The following is a 21,627-nucleotide window of genomic DNA, read 5'->3' as shown; positions in this document are numbered from 1 at the left end:
CAACTATAAACCAAAGCTCATTCAAAAATCAAAAAGAGACAAAAATAATTCTACTATAAAGCAGGTAGGGATTAACACAGGGAATCTTCAACTCTGGGTGATATTCACTGGTATACTACCACCCCACTTCCACATCTAAACAAAGAGTTTTAACACGTGAAAGAAAATTAATTCAACATTCTAATTTCTATAATTCACAATGGCATTATGTTTTAAGAATAGTAACTTTATAAAATCTCTTTCACTCACATGCTAAATCCTTATGAATTAGACTCAGGAAATTCAGCAGTATAATACAGTAACAAAACAAAAGCACAGTATTTCTGAATGCTATAAGAGGTAACTGAGTAACTGAGTTCTAAAGTTTCCTCTCACATAGACATTATTCTATTACTACTTTTCCAACCTTTAAGTAAACTGGTAAATCTTTCTCAAATTGATCCAGGAGACAATGCAGTGACAACCTCCTCCCAGAAGACTGTCGAAATCTAAAACAAAACTGGGTATCTCCAAGACAACCTAATGAAAACAAAAATGAAAGAAATTAAGGGCAGCACAGTATAACATTTATTTATCCAGTTTCATCACATCTTAGAGCTAAAGGGGTCCTATCAATTACTGAAACACATTCTATCATGCTTTAGAGAAGAAAAAAGAGATCCTGACAGTTCGACTTGCTCTAAGCCATCTTTGCTAGTTAGAGGCAAAGCCATTAGTAAACTATGCATCTTAACTCCTATGTCCCTCTACTGTTTTCCCTATTCCATTTTCTCTATGTAATTAAAACTTTTTGAAAACTGTGTGCATGTAATGTTGATTCACAAACATAATTATGAGCAAAAGAAGCCAAATATAAAAGAATACAAATTGTTCAAATCCATTTACATAGTTTTTTTTTGTTTTTTGTTTTTTGTTTTTAATAAAGCAGGCAAACTAAACAATAGTGTTTAGGAATACATGGTTGGGTGATAAATTTATAAAGAAAAGCACGAATCTTATTACTATAAGAATGAGTAGAGTGATTTGAAAAGATACATGCAACCCAATGTTCATAGCAGCCTTATTTACAATTACCAAGGTATGGAAGCAACCTAAGTGTCCATCAACTGATGAATGGATAAAGATGATATGATACACACACACACACACACACACACACACACACACACACATGCACAAATGGAATACTACTCAGACATAAAAAAGAACAAAATTTTGCCATTTGCAGCAACATGGATGGACCTGGAGAGCATTATGCTAAGTGAAATAAGTCAGACAGAGAAAGACATATGTATGATATCACTTACATGTGGAATCTAAAAAATACAACAAACTAACAGAAAAAAAGCAGATTCACAGATATAGAGAACTAATGGTTGGTTACCAGTGGCGGAGGGGCAGGGAATATAGGGGTGGAGGAGTGGGGGGTACAAACTACTGGGTGTGAGATAGGCTACAAGGATTATTGTACAACACAGGGAATATAGCCATTATTTTGCAATAACTGTAAATGGAAGGCAAACTTTAAAAATTATATTTAAAAATTTTTAATAAAAAGAAAAAAAAAGAATCAAGATAGTGGTTACCTTAGGCGAGGGGGAGGGAAATACTGTTTGGGAAGAGACATGAGGGGGCTTTTGAGGTGTTGGCAAAGTTCTATTTCTTGACCTTATATGTGTTTTATATTTCACAATGAGAATTAAAAAAAAACAAATCATAGCAGACTCAGGAAGAGCCCAAGTAATAGACTTACTATTTTAATCATTTTAATTATAAAGTTTTTAAACATCAATCATTTTAGCAAACCTCTTAAAATATTACCTAAACTGTCAGGCAATAATTACAAAAAAACTGTAAATACTCTAAAAAGTGAAAGACACAAGAAGTAGCCTGTCACTCAAATTCTTCCCAGTTACTGTATTTAGAACTAATGAGATTATATTAAATACAAAATGTGCTCAAGATTTTATTACACACAGAAGTACTTATATTTCTTTAGCACATCAAGTTCTCAAAAAGGAAGCACAAACTTGATATTATGTTTAAGTTTTTAAAAAAGCAACTCAGTACGTATACCTAAATGCACTTATAGAAACTAGTATTTCTTTGGTGGAGGAGGGAAGAAACAAAGGGGACTGGAGGGTGAGTCAGTTCAGTTTCTTTACTTGTCATAGCAGATCAAACCAAGACTGCAAAGCTATAGACAAATGGAAGAGAATTTCCTGTATCAAAAATATGACTTGAGGGGCTTCCCTGGTGGCCCAGTGGTTAAGAATCCACCTGCCAATGCAGGGGACACAGGTTCGAGTCCTGGTCTGGGAAGATCCCACAAGCCACGGAGCACCTAAGCCTATGCGCCACAACTACTGAGCCTGCGCTCTAGAGCCCACGAGCCACAAATACTGAGCCCGTGTGCCACAACTACTGAAGCCCGCGCGCCTAGAGCCCGTGCTCTGCAACAAGAGAAGCCAGGAAAATGAGAAGCCCACGCGCTGCAATGAAGAGTAGCTCCCACTCGCCACAACTAGAGAAAGCCCACGCGCAGCAACAAAGACCCAACACAGCCAAAAATAAAAACAAATAAATTTATTAAAAAAAAATTACTTGAGGGCTTCCCTGGTGGCGCAGTGGTTGAGAGTCCACTCGTGCCCCGGTCCGGGAAGATCCCACATGCCGCGGAGCGGCTGGGCCCATGAGCCATGGCCGCTCAGCCTGCGCGTCTGGAGCCTGTGCTCCGCAACGGGAGAGGCCGCAACAGTGAGAGGCCCGCGTATCGCAAAAAAAAAAAAAAAAATTACTTGAGATTTGAGGGGAAAAAAGCTTAAATATTTCTTCTAAAGGGAAAAGACAACTTCAGACTATTTTTTTAATTAATTTATTTATTTGGTTGCGTCAGGTCTTAGTTGTGGCAGGCGGGCTCCTTAGTTGCGGCTCACGGGCTCCTTAGTTGCAGCTCACCAGCTCCTTAGTTGCAGCATGAGAACTCTTAGTTGTGGCATGCATGTGGGATCTAGTTCCTGGACCAGGGATCGAGCCTGGGCCCCCTGCATTGGGAACACAGAGTCTTAACCACTGAGCCACCAGGGAAGACCCTTGATCAGTTTTGTTTTTGTTTTTGTTTTTTTAATAAATTTATTTATTTATGGCTGCGTTGGGTCTTCGTTGCTGCACGTGGGCTTTCTCTAGTTGCAGCGAGCGGGAGCTGCTCTTTGTTGAGGTGCACAGGCTTCTCATTGCAGTGGCTTGTCTTTGTTGCAGAGCATGGGCTCTAGGCACATGGGCTTTAGTAGTTATGGCACATGGGCTCAGTAGTTGTGGCTCGTGGGCTCTAGGGCGCAGGTTCAGTATTTGTGGCGCATGGGCTTTGTTGCTCCACAGCATGTGAGATCTTCCTGGACCAGGGCTCAAACCCGTGTCTCCTGCATTGGCAGGTAGATTCTTAACCACTGCTCCACCAGGGAAGTCCCAGAGTATTTTTATATTAGTGGAAAACAGCTATAGAACAGTTCAGAGTAAGACTCAAATAAAACATGAGACGTTAAGAGCTAGCCCTATCCCTGGCCTTCAGCTCTATGTAGTCACCTCTCTGTGATTAGAGTTGGAAATACTGAGAAGCAGGAGCTTAGACCAGGGACTACACTTCTCAAAGTGTAGTCCATAGAGTGTTGCAAGTCCACAAACTCTTGTTACAATACATGACAAAATAAATACCCAAACTGGGAATACACATTTAGAAACCCTTATAGCAATTTGATATTGCTGTGACAAATTTGGACTTTTATTTTGTATTCTTTGGTTTTTCTCCCTTTCATTTTTCTAATAATTCATGTATACAGCATTTTATAAAAGCACCGGTCCACAACAGATTGGAAATTCTTAAAACACCCAAATGGCCCTTCAACACAGATGAGTGTGAGAAGCACTCCTTTCACCACTGGGAAGTGTAAAGTACATGAAGACGTCCCAGCTGTTTACATAGAAAAAAATCTGTTTAGACAAATATTATCTGCACATCTAATCCATCCAGAACAAGGATTAATACTTCCCTTGGATTCATCATCACTTGAAACTCTCTCTACTAATGCTAAGTTTTCTCTCTGGCCATGTTTAGAGCATAGTGATTACAGTCCTTGGATACCCATCACAGCTTAAGACTCAGGAATGCATATATCCAGATGATATTAATGGTAAATAATGAGAAAAATATCTGACAAATATTTATTAGAGAGAAAACATTCTTTAAACTTAGGCTCCTAAAGATAAAAGCCATTCAAATGGAACAAGAAACTGAAAGCTAAAAACAAACAAAACAAAACTTTTTTCTAAAGTCACAGTATCTAAGTTGTGTGTGGGTAGGGGGTGGAGGAAGTGGAGGACTGGCAAATCCTCCCATTGGGAATCCCAAAAGTATTCTTCTTTATCTGTATAACTTACCATAGAGTCTAAATGTTGTTTTACTTTTTTTATGTGTGCACCGTGGAAACAAAAGCTAGGTTATGACTCTTTCCTAAAGACTGCTCTACTGAACCTTCTGTAACAATAAAGGTATCTTGGGAAAAATTAAATCCCTTTCAAAGTTGGCATAGTACTAATTCCAACTTCCATTTAATGAACACATAAGTGAAACAAACTATTTGGATAATCACAATTGAGAATAGTGATCTCAAATATATATAAATGCACAGTCCCTTGCTGTCTAGATTAATATTCATCTGTTAAGATGGCAAGGTATCTATTTTTAAGATCTTTTGTTGACTTTACTTCTAAGTAGCAACCATACTTTGAATAAAATGAACCACACTTCCTTTGATTTGCAGCTTATAAAAAAGGCATTACAAAACATCTGTAGGTCATTCAAATGCCTAAAATACTGAACAAATTGGGGGTTTTTTTGGCCCCACGGAGTCCTAACCCCTAGACTTCCAGGGAATTCCCTGAACAAATGCTCATTTACACAGATATACACTTGAGTTTAACTTCCAATAAGAAAATGACTCATACAGAGAATAACTACAAAACTAGAAATAAAAAAGACTATCAGACATCATACAATTAACTTCTTAGTCTTGATGCGCATGTAGAGAGGTGAAAGGGAGAGAGCCATGAAAACCAGCCATGACCTGAAAAAGAAGAGTGTGCAGTATAATCACATGAAGTCAGTTCATCCTGTAATCCACACAACTCACCTGAGTCATGGAAGTCCAATCCAATACTCACTACAATCAGAACTACATGTGTGCACTTTGTAAGGCAAATGTTATCCGAAATAAGGGGAGATCCTATAAGAACGCTGTATCATTATCTCATTAACAGGCAAAACATGTGAAAAGATTCCAATAATTCCAGGTCAAAACAAAAGCCGTCCCAGGATCGCTCAAAGCCATCTTTTTAACTAAACCTTTTTTTTTTTTAAACATATTTCATGAAAGCTGAGTTCCAAAGCTATAGGAAAAAATTATGGAAGCATTTATAAGGAAAAGAGAAAATGCTTTAAAAAGCTAAAATGTCAAGTCTCCCAAATCAGATTATCTAAACTAAATTAACAGTATATTAGAAGTAACCACAAAAGGAAAGGGAACTGAAGTGCCTTTGCTTCATAGGATTCTAAGTGTGTGGCCTAAGAAGTTAAGTACTGGTCACTATAAACCTGAAAAATTATTTTCAAAGTGAAACACAAAAGGTAACCTGAAAGATATCAACTTATAGGACCACACAAAGGAAGAACTTGAAGGAGACCAGCAAAACCAAGCTTAATAATAATAGCAAACACTTATAAAGTACTTTCTATACCCAAGCACTATTTCAAATGCTTTATATATACTAACTCACATAAACTATTGCAAATAATTGATGGCCATGCTTTATAACCATGCTTACCCTGATTTTTTTTAATCCCTGCTTTTACAGAGTTCTTGGCAAGCTCCCAAATCCTAAACTAAAACTGCTTAATATAAATCCTCAAACATACCAGCGTTGATGATTTTCAATCTCTTCATTATTTCAACAGTTTATTGCTCCATGATGTTTTACCTCATTACAAGATAACAGTTATTTTCAAAGTTGAACCAACGAAAATAAGTAAGACATGACTAGGATCATAAAAGTAGGAATCAAAATCACTAATCTGTTAGGATGAAATTGAGTTTGCATTCTACTATGTTATTTCAATTAATTTTCATATATTAAGAGTATAATCAGTGTTCTCAGTATAAAATTCAACAGAAACACCACATGAAAAATAGTTACCTGAATTTGAATCTGGAAAAGACAAATAGCAAATATTGGTTTTCTGAAAAAGAAAACAAAAACTATATATGCTGACATATATACACCAATAAAAACAAACAGAAATAAAACAGTAAACTATATAGGGCACTATTTTTACTTACTTCTTTATCAGTAAGTTTGGAATGTTGAGGATAAATTACCTGGGAGAAGAAGAGTTAAATTTTGTTAGACCAATATATTGAGTATATATTGTAAACATTAGCAGGTACTTCTAAAATACTAGTCGGCTATGATCAAATTGGTTTAAGAAACAGTTCACAAATTTAACAATGAACCACAGGAGGGGGCTTCCGTGGTGGCGCAGTGGTTGAGAGTCCGCCTGCCGATGCAGGGGACACGGGCTCGTGCCCCGGTGCGGGAAGATCCCACATGGCCGCGGAGCGGCTGGGTCCGTGAGCCATGGCCGCTGAGCCTGCGCGTCTGGAGCCTGTGCTCCGCAACGGGAGAGGCCACAACAGTGAGAGGCCCACGTACCGCAAAAAAAAAAAAAAAGAAAGAAATAATAATTTTCAATTGATTCCAAGAAGTAATACAAATTACTAACAACTTATTAAAAGAAAAATGAAAAGGAAAAAATGATCATCTGCAATTTAGGAAATCTCAAAGGCCATCTTCCCACCATAAAGCCTATCCTATTTTCCTCCAATCCCTTTAAATAGTCATAGCACTTCCCTAGATAGGTCAATTTAGTGCCTGCAGTGACCCAGCCACCTTCTGAGGGAAATTCCTGCCCCACAGCCCCACGAAGGAAGCAAGACTAGGCCAGCACAGCTCCTGTCAGAACAAGCACTAGTAAACACGAGACCCAAGGGCACCCGCTCTACAGGCCAATCAACCAAGTGCCCAGATGGGGCTGGGTATGAAAATTCTGCCCAAGAGAATACCAGTGCTCAAGTGGGCCAGTACAGATTCTCTCGGGAATGTGAAGAAGAGATGGGATTCGGAGCAGCAGGTTAGCTAGTGGCTGGTAACCAAAAAGAGAGGAAACAACACAAAGTGTAGCGGAACTGCATTAATACTAGGTTGCTAATGGGATCCATGGCTGCCCAGTTCTGGAAGAATCCATGAGTTCTATTCCCCAGAGTTGCCCAGGTGCCTGAAAATCTTACATTTCCAGAAATAACATACAGTAATAGCACATTAAAAATTGTATTAAGGTGGTTTCATATATTTATTTCATTTATTTAGTTCTCACAATAATAGACAAGGCTAGTAATGGTATCCCCACTTTACATATAAGAAAACTAAGGTAAGAAAAAAGATGGGGAGAATTCACATTACTGACCATCTTCTAGAGTTTTTAATTTTCACAACTCTGTCAATTCTTCACATCTTTACAGAAGAGTGGACAAGTTCATAGTAGTTAAATAACTCTCCTGAAATTTAGCATCTAGTAAGTGCCACAACCAGGACTTGAACTTAGGTCTGCCTGATTCCAAAGTACACAAGCCACCATTCCTCACTCCACCCATAGTAGCAATCATTAACACACAATCACAGCCCTCTTCCTCCCCTAGCCAGGATGTAGCATATAATCCTACTCAATTCAGGAGTATGAGGAGGGTCTACAGAGCTGGTATTGTTACATGAAAGCCACCCAGCATTCCTGGAATAGAGAATGACACCAAAGTCAATATTTGCTCTACTTTGCTTTGTATCCCATGTTCTGACCAACCTGACTTAACCTCTGTCTCCACAATTCATGAAGGCAAGAACCTGGTCTGTTTTGTTCAACAGTCTATCTTCACACCTAGAACAGTTTCTGGTGCATAGTAGACACTAAAAAAATATTTCTTCAATCAGTGGATATACTCTCAGATTAGCTCTGTTAAACAACTCAGTACTTAGTAATATGTAATTCTTCTTTAAGTGTACATAGATCTTCCTTGCTTCACCTTGAGACCATTTTACTTTGTTACCTTTGAAGGAGAAATGGCAAAGATGCTGCATGCCGCAACTAAGACCCGGCACAGCCGAGTAAATAAATAAATAAATATTTAATAAATAAATAAAAATAAAGGAGAAATGGCAAACTTATAACCTATTTAGCCATATTCATGAAAATCTCTTTACATCTAAGTTAACCTGGAGTTTGCTGGTCTAAAACATATTGAGAAGTTTAGTGGACTATAACAGCTTAATCTTAGACTCTAAATTCACTTTTATGTGAATGCCCTTCAAATTTTTATTTCCTCAAATTAAAATACCAACTCAAAAGCAAATATACAAAATTCCATTTTTTATTACATACAGATATCAACCATGGTTCATCTGGACATTGGTTTCCTAAGGTTTAAAATATTAGCAAGACAGTATAGAAGAAAAATGTTGGTATGTTTTACCCATATATAGGAGTGCCTTAAATATATATATATAACATGTGTGTATATATATGTGTGTATATGCATGTATTTAAGGGGCTTATATATGCTCTATATATTTAAGTAAGTTAAAAGGATATAAAAACTACAGAACCTACCAAGTCTGTCTTTCAGGGAATTCCCTGGTGGCCCAGTGGTTTGGACTCCACACTTCCAATGCAGGGGGCCCGGGTTCGATCCCTGGTCAGGTAACTAGGATCCCACAAGCTGCACAGTGCAGCCCAAAAAAACCCCCACAAAAAAACAGTCTGCCTTTTAAAAACTCTGACTGTGGGACTTCCCTGGTGGCACAAGAATCCACTTGCCAATGCAGGGGACACAGGTTCAATCCCTGGCCCGGGAAGACTCCACATGCCATGGAGCAACAAAGCCCATGCACCACAACTACCGGTCCTGCGCTCTAGAGCCCGTTAGCCACAACTACTGAGTCCACGCGCCACAACTACTGAAGCCCATGAGCTCTAGGGCCCACACACCACAACTACTAAGCCCACGAGCTGCAACTACTGAAGCCACACGCCTAGAGCCCGTGCTCTGCAACAAGAGAAGCCACCGCAATGAGAAGCCCAGGCACCACAACGAAGAGTAGCCCCACTCACCACAACTAGAGAAAAGCCCTTGCACAGCAATGAAGACCCAATGCAGCCAAAAATAAAATTTAAATTAAAAAAAAAAGTAAAGTAAAAACTCTGATTGTACTAGACTGTCAAATAGTATCTAGAATTTCATTTTAATGTACTCTGTTAGAACTACTCAGTGTTTTATTTTGGAACAAATATGATATTCAAAAAGAAACAATGCATATTTATATGCTACAGCTACTGAAATGGCCACACTGTACTTAAGATCAGAAAAATCAGAAAAGTTCAGGGACTTCCCTGATGGTCCAGTGGTTAAGACTCCATGCTTCCACTGCAGGGGCACAGGTTCGATCCCTGGTTAGGGAACTAAGATCCTGACTGCTGCACAGGCAAAAGAAAAAAATAAACAAATGAAAATAGAGATTAAAAAAAAATAAAATAAAAAAGAAAAATTCATACTTAACTTTAAAAACATCAACTCCCTATTTAAAAAACAAAAGAGGGGCTTCCCTGGTGGCGCAGTGGTTGAGAGTCCACCTGCCGTTGCAGGGGACACGGGTTCGTGCCCCGGTCCAGGAAGATCCCACATGCTGCGGAGCGGCTGAGCCCGTGAGCCATGGCTCCTGGGCCTGCGCATCCACAGCCTGTGCTCCACAGCGGGAGAGGCCACGACAGTGAGAGGCCTGCATACCGCAAAAAAAAAAAAAAAAAGAAAGAAAGAAAGAAAAGTAACCACTACCAAGTATCTAGAACTGCACAAATTGCCACAGTTACTAGAATTATTACCTGTGTACATACTTTATTTTGTTAAAAAAAAGTTTAAATATAAGTTTGGGTAATCACTGTTAGTTTAGTTTTAGTCAGTTAGCTCCTGATAGCTATATGGGAAATAATCAACTGTGGATTAGTTCCAGTACCTGGAGATGCCTCTCACTTGAAGCTTCCTCTCTCCATAGCTCAAGTAAAGGCATCTCTGTTCCCCCAACCACTGGCATTCTGGGTGGCATTAAAGGGGGACAGAGAGCATCAACTAATGTCACTCTGGTTTTGTTACCTATGCTAAGATCTCCCTTGTTACAGCAAATAAGGGAGAGGTGGCCAGGTAATAACCCAAGAGAAAAGTGAGTTTTATTTGATATAATTATTAAGGCTTAAGAATGATGACATATTTTACAACATGTTACAATAGAAAAAATGTGTCTCAGAAAAATATTAATATATATACTGGAAAAGAGTATTACAAAATGTTTTAAATGGGTCTATTCAAAGGTACATCTCTTTGCATACATCTACATCTCTCTAGCATTCCCAACTCAGTATGAAAATAATCATGGTCCCAGGAGGAGGAAAATTAGAAATATCAGCTAACTTACTGCCAGTATCATTTGGACATGGGAAAAATTCATGCCTGCCATGCACCCAAGTTGTGTGTGAATGGGTGTCTACCTGATGCCATGTGATTCGGTATCTGTCTCTACTGCATGACCCTGCCAGGTGTCCCAGGCCTGACAGAGACTACATTTCCCAAGAAACCTTGCCTTGATCTCCTACAGAAACATTAACTCACAAAGAACATCAACATAACCTTGGGGACTTCCCTGTTGGTGCAGTGGTTAAGAATCCGCCTGCCAATGCAGGGGACATGGGTTCAAGCCCTGGTCAAGGAAGATCTGACATGCTGCGGAGCAACTAATCCCGTGAGCCACAACTACTGGGCCTGCGTGCCACAACTACTGAAGCCCACGCACTTAGAGAGCCCGTGCTCCGCAGCAAGAGAAGCCACCGCAATGAGAAGCCCATGCAATGAAGAGTAGCCCCTGCTCACCGCAACTAGAGAAAGCCTGCACACAGCAACAAAGACCCAATGCAGCCAAAAATAAATAAATATTTTAAAATCAAAATAATAAAAATGTAACTGAAATACTGTATTTAAAAAAAGAATTCCAACTAATAAATGTAGAAGGAATAAGGAAAATAGCAAATCACTATTAGAACACCAGAGTAATAATAGTTACTACAGGAAAGATCCACTTTTGGATGCTGAAATTAGCAAGCAAATTTGAGAAACAAGATACTTCACAGTCTCAAAGTATCTCCCACAAAATAAATATTTACTAATTATGAAGAGAAAAACAGTAAATTCACAGTGGATAAATCTGGCAGACATCATTTTAACCAAGTGATCAAGGTTAAAATCACCAATAATAAGACATTTTAACACCAAGTACTCTTTGATATGATGCACCAAGAAGGGCACATCACGTCTGGGGTATTCTTCCCAATAATACATAATCCCAGACTAATCATAGGAACACACCAGAAAAACCCAAATCGAGAGACATACTACAAAATATCTGACCAATATTCTTCCAAAGTGTCAAAGTCATGAAATATAAGAAAAGACTGAGGAACTTCCACAGATTGCAGAGGGAGTTATGACACCTGTATGCAATGCAGGAACCTGGACTGGATCCTGAAAAAAAGGACATTAATAGAAAAACTAGTGAAATTGAATAAACTCTGTTGCTCAGTAAACAGTATAATGCCAATGTTATATTCTTAGATTTGATAATAGTACTATGTTTATATAAAATGTTAACATTAAAGGAAGCTGAATGAATTACTTTCGTAACTCTAAAATTATCTCAAAATAAGGTTTTTAAAAAAGTAACACCTCTACTTCACATCATATTCAAAAAGTAACCCAAAGTGGATCAAAGACCTAAGTGTAAAACCTGAAACTATAAAACTCTTAGAGAAAATATAGGAATAAATCTTTATGACTGTGGATTAGACAATGGTTTCTAAGCTATGACACCAAAAACACAAACAACCATAAATAAATTGGACTTCATCAAAATTTAAAGCTTTTGCACTTCAAAGAACACTACAAAGAAAGTGAAGACATACTGCAGAATGGGAGAAAGTATCTGCAAATCACATATCTGATAAGGGTCTAGAGTACAGGATCTATAAAGAACTCTTATAATTCAACAATAAAAAGTCAAATAACCCAATTTTTAAATGGGCAAAGGATCTGATTTGAAATTTCTCCAAAAAAGATATACAAGAGGCCAATAAACACGTGAAAAGACGCTCAATGTCATTAGTTATTAGGGAAAAACAAATAAAATTAAAGTAAGATACCACCTCATACCTCTAGGATGGCTGTAATCAAAAGGACAAAGTGGGGCTTCCCTGGTGGCGCAGTGGTTGAGAGTCCGCCTGCCGATGCAGGGGACACAGGTTCATGCCCCGGTCCGGGGAGATCCCACATGCTGCGGAGCGGCTGGGCCCGTAAGCCATGGCCGCTGAGCCTGCGCATCCAGAGCCTGTGCTCCGCAACGGGAGAGGCCACAACAGTGAGAGGCCCGCGCACCGCAAAAAAAAAAAAAAAAAAAAAGGACAAAGTGGTAGCAAGGATATGGAGAAATTAGGAGCCTGATACATTACTGATGAAAATGTGAAAATGAAGTCACATTGGAAAACCATTTAGTAGCTTCTCATAAAATTAAACATGGAGGACCTCCCTGGTGGCAAAGTGGTTAAGAATCTACCTGCCAATGCAGGGGACACAGGTTCAATCCCTGGTCCAGGAAGGTCCCACATACTATGGAACAACTAAGCCCGTGCGCCACGACTACTAAGCCTGCTTTCTAGAGCCCATGCACCACAACTACTGAGCCCCCATGCTGCAACTACTGAAGCCTGCAAGCCTAGAGCCCGCGCTCCACAATAAGAGAAGCCACCGCGATGAGAAGCACACGCACCACAACGAAGGGTATCCCTGGCTCGCCGCAACTAGAGAAAGCCCGTGCACAGCAACAACGACCCAAAGCAGACAAAAAAAAAAATTAAACATGGAGTTACCATATGACCCAGCAATTTCACTCCTAGGTATACATCCAAGAGAAGTGAAAAGCATACATCCACACAAAAACTTGCACATGAACATTCATAACAGCATTATTCATCATAGCCAAAAGGTGGAAACAATCCAAATTTCCATCAAATGATGAATGGATAAACAAAATGTGATGTATCCGGACTTCCCTGGTGGCGAAGTGGTTAAGAATCCGCCTGTTAAGGCAGGGGACACAGGTTCGAGCCCTGGTCTGGGAAGATCCCACATGCTGCAGAGCAACTAAGCCCGTGCACCACAACTACTGAGCCCACACGCTGCAACTACTGAAGCCCACCCGCCTAGAGCCTGTGCTCCACAAGAGAAGCCACCGCAATGAGAAGCCCGCGTACCGCAACAAAGAATAGCCCCCGCTCGCCGCAACTAGAGAAAGCCCGCGCAAAGCAACAAAGACCCAACACAGCCAAAAATAAATAAATAAGTAAACTTATTTTTTAAAAAGTGATGTATCCATATAATGATATAAAACTCAACCATATAAAGGAATGAAGTACCAATACATACTACAACATGGATGAATCTTGAAAACATACTAAGTGAAAGAAGCCAGACACAAAAGGCCACGTGTTGTATGATTCCATTCATATGAAATACACAGAAAAGGAGAATCCATAGAGACAAAGTAGGTAAGTGGTTGCCAGGACCTGGAGGGGAAAGGAGAATGGGTCATGACTGAAAGAGGATATAAGGGAAATTTGGGGGCAGTAATAATATTGCTTCTTGATCTCTATGGTAGTAACATGGTATATTCACTTTTTGAAAATTCACCAAAATACAGATTTAGGATTTGTGCACTTTTCTACATGTGTTACACTTCAATGAAAATGTTACTTACTTTAAAAAGTGGAAAAAATGGCCTGAAATCACAGTATCCTCAAGTCTAAGATTCCCGCTTGCTCAAGATTGAAGTTAAATTACGCTACTAGAAAACCTGATCAGTTTGAAAATGGAATGGACGGTAAAGCATTTCTCAAAAAAAAGTAAAGTTTAGGTACAGTTTTCCATTTTTCACATCATTCATCACAGTAAGTACAAAAACATAAAGTACTTGTGAAAGAACTAACTAGACAGGAGAACGTCCCAGATTATCTCCAGATTATATAATTTCATAACTGAATCAGAGATTAGTAACACCAAGGAAGCTTTTGTAGAATCTGGGAGCCTAAGAAGCTCAAGAGGTCACTAAGGTTTTAAACCTCAAATCATAGAACTACATCAAGCTACCACGAAGTGCTACTATTTCACAAGGAAATTTAAAGGCCATTATTAGTACCCTGCAAATCCTATCCTAACATTCACAGTTGAATGGTCTACCTTCCATGCTAGACTGCAAACTCAATAAGGAAGGGATAATCAAGGCTTTATCTCCAGAACATACCATTGTCTGCATATGGAAGTTGCCCAGTAAATATCTGAATAGATGGTTCAATGAGACAGTATAACAGCATGCAATTATACACACCCATTTCGATTAAAACAGTGAACATGCTGAGGATCAAATACTGAGGCTATGGGTCACCCAGAAGAGAGGAAGAAACACGAAAACCTTTCACACAACTGCCTTTATCCTTCTCAGAAAAATAAACAGAAACTTTGCTAAGATAAAGAAAACTGTGCTGACTACTCCAGGTTCCACCCTGTTAGGGGATAAGGGGGAATAAATAGGCAGTGACCCAACAAAAAACAGAAGTGGGAAAAAAAGCGGAGTCAATTCTGCTACCTGCTCTTTTAAAAACGGCATAAGTTTACCTTCACCCCAAAGCAGGGCTTTATCTTCAATTTGTTAGAAAAAAAAGTAGGGAGGGATCAGTAATGAAATGATTATAAATTGTCCTGCTTTTTATAGATAATTTAACTGGCCTGAAATTCTTTTCACCAAAGAGGTGAAATACAAACTATGTACATATACATATATGTATGTACACATATATGTACATACAAATAGGCTATGTCATAGATTATCAGCAAAGTGAAAACTAATAAACTTGATTCCCAGAAAGTGCTTTAAATGCTTGTGACTGACACAAGTTTAGCTTGGATGATTCACATCCAAAGCTGTGTATTTTTTTAAATAAATTTAAGGCAAAATAACAGGAGTGAGGGAATAGCCAAGATAGTCCCACACTGATTATTGAATGTGCAAGGACACTAATTATAAAAAAGGGGCTAGGGACTTCCCTGATGCAGTGGTTAAGAATCCACCTGTCGGGCTTCCCTGGTGGCGCAGTGGTTGAGAGTCCGCCTGCCGATGCAGAGGACACGGGTTTGTGTCCCGGTCTGGGAAGATCCCACATGCGGCAGAGCAGCTGGGCCCGTGAGCCATGGCCACTGAGCCTGCGCATCCGGAGCCTGTGCTCCGCAGCGGGAGATGCCACAACGTGAGAGGACCGCGTACCGCCAAAAAAAAAAAAAAAAAAAAAAAAGAATCCACCTGTCAATTCAGGGGACACGGGTTCGATCCCTGGTCCAGGAAGCTTTCACATGCCATGGAGCAATTAAGCCTGTGCGCCACTACTAAGCCTGTGCTCTAGAGCCCATGTGCCACAACTACTGAGCCCGCGTGTCACAACTACTAAAGCCCAAACTCCTAGAGCCAGTGCTCCGCAACAAGAGAAGCCACTGCAATGAGAAGCCCGCACACCGCAACAAAGAGTAGCCCCCACTCGCCGCAACTAGAGAAAGCCCGCGTGCAGCAACGAAGACCCAATGCAGCCAAAAATAAAAAAATAAAACAAAATTAAAAAAATATTTTTAAAAAGGGGGGCTAACATATTGGGTATGCATTAAATGACAGATATTAACTTTTACATGCTTTATCTCACTTAGTACCTCCAACAATGCTCAGGATATTATTTTGCCATTTTATAATTGAGGAAAATGAGACTCAGAGAACTGAAGAAACTGGTCAAAAATCGGACAATTAGCATATGTTCAACACCCCAAAGCTTGTACTCTTTTCACTAGATTGATATTCTGTCCAAAAAGTTGATAGGTCATAGCCTTCAACAGGGGGAAAGCCACCAATGATTTCTCGATTCTTACAAAATTGGGGTGGGGGCTAGAGAGTTTCAAGAGGTAATCTCAAATTACAGATGTGTCACCTCCCATGATGTGCTGTGAGTTCCGTGAGTTCACATGATTTAAAGGCCCTCAAAAAATGAAGACCATCTCTAAGGAAGTGTGTACAGGTGGCAAACAACTCTTCACACTATGTAGAAAAAAAGAAACTACCAAATATCCAAATTAGGGGAAATGGTTAAATAAATTATGGTCCATAAAAAAATATTTATGAGGACTCTTTAACGATATGGCAAATTGTTTATGAGAATGCTTATCAGTAATGGCAGACTCTTACAGCAGACCTATTTGGGGGACTGCTGCCCAGACCATGCTTTCAAGTGTCCCCTCCTTTTGCAGGGGTGAGCCTAAGTGGCCACTATGGTTACTGAAACACTGTCTCCTTACCGCAACTGACTGAACAACAGAGAGCACCTGACCCATGCTGAACCAATCAGATACTCTAGTATTTGAATTAAGCTTCTGCCTGGTTCCAGAATACAAAACTAGAAGTTTGGCTAATATCAGTACCGTGGAAACCCAAAGTCAAGTGAAATGGGGGAGCAGAAATTGAGACCCTTGCAGAGGAAACCAGCCTCAGCACAGAGAATAGAACAGACATGCAAAGAGAAGCAGAGACAAAAGACCACACAGCTCCACAGAGACAAAGGCAAAAGCCTGGGGCTTTCCAAATTCCATGAGGTTCAACCCTGTTTCCTGTAACTGGTTCCAAAAGATTCCTTACAATCAATTTCTCTTCACTTAAATTTGAGAGGATTTCTGTTCTTAACAATCAGACTAATCCTTGACAGATACAAAATTATATAAAGAAAAACAGCATTAACAAAAATGCCAAGTATTAATCTCTTAATATAATTATGAGTGATGTTTTCTAGTGTTTATAATTCCCTTTCTTGCCAAGTTTTCAACAATGAACATATTATTACTCAATGAGAAAAAAAAAACTGGAATGAGGCAATTCTGGATTCAGATAATTAATTAAGGCTTTATTATAAAATCAGGTAATTTCACAGAGCTGGAAGTGACATAGAATATATAAAATTCAGAGGATCTCAAACCTTGTTCCAGAGGACCCTTAGTGTCACTCTGGTGATGCCAGAGCCATCTCAGGGGAAAAGAAAGAAGCTGAGCACACCTCCTGTAGTCAACACCTTTTGCAGTCTCTTCCCAGCTAAAAAGACCCCCTTCACTGTCCCCTTCTTCTAGGACAGGGTTTCCAACAGACATTTTATGCAACACAGACCACTCCTCCAACCACTCAGGTCTTCAGCTGATTATAGCAGAGTGAGAATCTGCTCCAAACCAGGCCTGAGTACCTTCCTCTGGTGTTTGGAATGAGAATGACATTCACTCTTTTCATTGAAGTGGCTGAAAAGGGCAACTTCGCCATAAAGATCACAGAAGCAGAGAAGTTAGTTTAAAGGAGAGCATGAAGCATGAACAAAATCCATAAAACAAGAGCATAAACAAGAGACTTCCCTGGTTCTGGGCTCTAGCCGTTTTCTGGAAGTCCCTCTAGGTTTGGACCTTGGACATCCTGAAACACCCTTGTGGCCTTACAGCAAATGTGCCTTTTCTCCTTCAGCTATAGCTTAGTTTTTGTCGTCCACAACCAAATATATACACACAGGCCCCATTTCAACCAGATTAGCCACTGAGGTACATCTGATTTTCATCTACCCAGAAAAAAAGTTCCCCTACTTTAAAAAGAATACTGATTTGGGCTTCCCTGGTGGCACAGTGGTTGAGAGTCCGCCTGCCAATGCAGGGGGCATGGGTTCGTGCCCCGGTCCAGGAAGATCCCACATGCCGAGGAGCAGCTGGGCCTGTGAGCCATGGCCACTGAGCCTGCGCGTCTGGAGCCTGTGCTCCACAACGGGAGAGGCCACAGCAGTGAGAGGCCACAGCAGTGAGAGGCCCGCGTACTGCAAAAAAAAAAAGAATACTGATTCTAGTACTTCAACTTCATTTTTCTAGTGAGAAAACTAAGGTCCAAAGGTCTCATCTTCACAAAGCAAAAGTTAGGGGTTCTCTTCATTGAAAATGAAAAAGAGAATTTCAGTGCTTCCCAAATACAGACTTACTTAGGTCTTACTGAGTCCAAGGCACTGTTCCAAATGCTTCATCAACATTAACTTACCTAACCCTCACAACAGTGCCATGATATAGGCACTGTTATCCTGTCACAGAGGAGTGTGAGGCTCAGATGAGCTAAGTAACGTACCCCAAGTCACAGAGATTCAAGCCTAGGCAGTCTAGCTCTAGGGTCTGAGTTCTTGGTCAATATTCTACGTTATCTCTTTAGTAGGGATTTAAGCTTAAATAAGTGGCATTGTTTATACATTTAAAATTTGCAACTGGTACTTTCTATCATGGCAGAACTGACTTCTTAAGTCTCTCTCAAGCCTAAGACTAAATGACTGCATTTCTGATAACACAACTGAGTGTGTTGTTGGAGGATATACTGTCCAAACTTAGTTTTTAACCTATTTAATTAACTTCCCTTCTGAATCCCTATGGTTGTGCATTATAGGAAGTAGGGTGGGGCTATTATGTCATTTCTCCAACACAATTCTATGCTTACCTTCTTGCCCCATTACAGCCATCCCTCCTGTCCATTTTTGGCCTGGATATGGCCATATTACAAAAGTGAAATATATTTTCAACTATTTTGTTATATTAATTATTAATTTGTATTCCTTTTTCTTCATTTCAAAAGTGGCATTCTACATTTCTCAGAACAAAACAAAATTAAATTGTGTTTCCTCTCAATGTGTTTATCTTTCTTGGGATCCTTTATTAGGGAATCTTCCCCACCCTCACCCTACACTTTCTAAAATCAGTGATTCTTAACCTGAGGATAATGCAACAGAAACTCCATAAATGACCCCCAGATAGTCAATGGAAGCATATACATGGTTTTGTATTACCATTTTCCTTAGGGAGAGAGTTCATGAAGTTCATAACTTATCTGCATTCTGGACCTTTTAAAAATGTGAAGAACCAAAGACCTAAAGAAAACTCTGTGCAATAGCATATACTATGGGAAATGAAATTCAAAATAGTCTCAGTGATTCACATTTTTGTAGCACCTCAATACCTGCTAAGTATTGTTTATTAGGTCAGAAAAAAACATACACGTTATAAAGAATGCCCAAATGGTCAGAGTCCAAAAGGATCTCCTTTAACTATTCAAAAATGTAATCGACTACAACAACTCAATCCTATGCTTTCTGATTAAATCGTATTTTGCTATACATATAGCTTCAGGATAATATGTCAGTGTAAATGATAGATGACATAAGTCTCTTCTTCACAGTCTTTGGGAACTGTTGCTTCCATCTCAAAGTACTGTTCATGTATTCACTCACTCTACCAATTTTTTATTGAACACTGTCACGTGCCAGGCACTGCATTTAGCCCTATCTGCTAGTGTGATTAATTCTTGGTTCTCCTCTAAATTGTAGTCTTACTCTATAAATACAGGTTAGAGTATATCTTTCATATACGTCTGCTCAGCAACCAAGATAATGCCTAAATCTTAGTGGAAACTTAAAGTGTATTGAGCTGTGTAATGATAAAACACAGAGAAGACAGGCTGAATACACACTCCACATTAAGAAATACCTCCCTGGCCAATTTTCATAGCCCACTCATGCCACTAAAGTCAGAATGAGATGATTCATTAAAATCTGTCAATGCCACCAAAACAAACAAAAAAATCTTCTAAACATAGGTCCTTCTGACTCTACGTTTTTCTTGGCTACATAAAGACAAGCAATCTCTTACGCTACAAAAGGAACCCTAAATAATGTCAAGATTACAAGGCCTTTCAACAAGGCGCTATAAAAATGGAAAACTTGACAAATTCACAAGCGAACGATTTCCCTTATGTTCATCTTGCTATTAGCTTTCAGGCCGCCTCAGAAGCAACATCAAGAAATAACAGAGATGAGGAACAAAAGGAGGAAAAGGAGAAAACCCCTGCTGAGACAAGCATTTCGGCTCAGGCTGAGCGGAATGCTCTGAGTCGCTGCAAATGACCAAAACAATCCATGAGTCTAAAAAAAGTTGGTTGTGTGAGGTCTGGCTATTATAGTTCACCATATGGTTGTGTGAGGTCTGGCTATTATAGTTCACCATATGTCAGGGGCATTGTCTGCTTCTTGAAAAAGTCCCAAACATCCTGCCTGCAGTCTTCTCCGGGTGCCGCTAACCGTTCTAGTTATTCCTGTGACACCGGGTTAAAAAAAAAAAAGAAGAAAGAAAAAGAAAACAGGGCCATCAACAAGTATTTAGGAGGGGCCTAGAGAGAACTTTTCACCCTTAGCCACAGCCCACGATCCTCCCACGGGAACTGCCTCTGGACCGCAGCCCGGTAGACGGCGGAGGGGCTGCCGGCCACGCCCGGATGCGCAGCGGACAGGGTCCAGGCCGGTCGGCCCGCGGGCCACAAGCTCTGCTGGGGCTGCCCCAGCGCGGGGACCGGGACGGGGCGCGGGAGCCAGGTGCGGCCGGGCCTCACCTCCACGGCTTGGCCCAGCTCCAGGTCGAAGCCCACCACACACACGCAATGCAGCCAGGCTGAGAAGCCGTCCCAGCGCAGCAGGCCCCGGCTGCGGCCCTCGTCCTCTTCAACGTCCTCTGGCGCGTCTCCCGCTGCCACCACGGCCGGCCCCTCGCGTTCCTCGTCCGCTGCCCCCGCCTCATCCAGCGGCCCGCGGGAGCCGGGCCCCGAGCCTGCCAGGCCCCGCAGAGCCATCCGCCGCCCCCTGGCTGTTTGCGCCGCCTCCACTGCAGACCGCGCTACAGAGCGCGCTCCGCTCCGCGCAGACGCAGCCACAGCTGCCGCAGCCGCGGGGGACGGGCTCGGCCGGGGCGGGGCCGCGGCCCATGTGACCCTGGGAGCCCGGCTCTGCATGGGTCCTCCAGTACCGCCTCCCGGAGTAAAAGACGTCGCGCAGGCCCTTGACGGGGATTGTGAAGACTGCTCTAGAGCCTCCTTGCTTTAAAGCTCTTCAAGACTGAAGCAGTGAATCCTGGAATCCTCCTTCGCAGTCCAACGACCAGGGAATGAATTATTCTTGGAATGACACCGTTCATAATTATAAGGTATTATAAAATTGTTAGAACATAATGGTAACGGTGGCTAACATTTATTGAGCACTTACTTTGTGCTAGATGATGTGCCAAGCAAGTATTTGCAAATATTACTTCATTGAATCTAGTAGGTAGACATCGTTGTATATTTCTTTTCAGGTAAACTGAGGTTCTGAGAGGTTATGTGACTAGCCAAGCAAGTATTAAAACACTGATGCAGGCTTACAGTTCACTCAGGCAATCTGCTGACAGAGATCTGTGCCTTCATTCAGCAGCT

The 21,627-nt window shown here is 40.6% G+C and overlaps 1 protein-coding gene across 1 annotated transcript in view; it reads right to left on the bottom strand.

Annotated features, from left to right (window-relative positions):
* Positions 1 to 21,012, bottom strand: part of DENND6A (DENN domain containing 6A) — a gene marked incomplete at both ends in the record, with an annotated part of 50,455 nt that extends 29,443 nt beyond the window's left edge. The window contains 4 exons of the mRNA XM_079713743.1: positions 407 to 519; positions 6,247 to 6,289; positions 6,390 to 6,428; positions 20,776 to 21,012. Of these exons, the coding sequence (XP_079569869.1) occupies positions 407 to 519; positions 6,247 to 6,289; positions 6,390 to 6,428; positions 20,776 to 21,012 (432 nt within the window). The remainder of the gene's footprint in view (positions 1 to 406; positions 520 to 6,246; positions 6,290 to 6,389; positions 6,429 to 20,775) is intronic.
* Between the last annotated feature and the right edge of the window lie 615 nt (positions 21,013 to 21,627).

This window comes from Hyperoodon ampullatus, assembly GCF_949752795.1.
Source record: "Hyperoodon ampullatus genome assembly, chromosome: 10".
In the NCBI taxonomy this organism is placed as follows: Eukaryota; Metazoa; Chordata; class Mammalia; order Artiodactyla; family Ziphiidae; genus Hyperoodon; species Hyperoodon ampullatus.
This window is presented reverse-complemented; position numbering and strand designations above follow the sequence as displayed.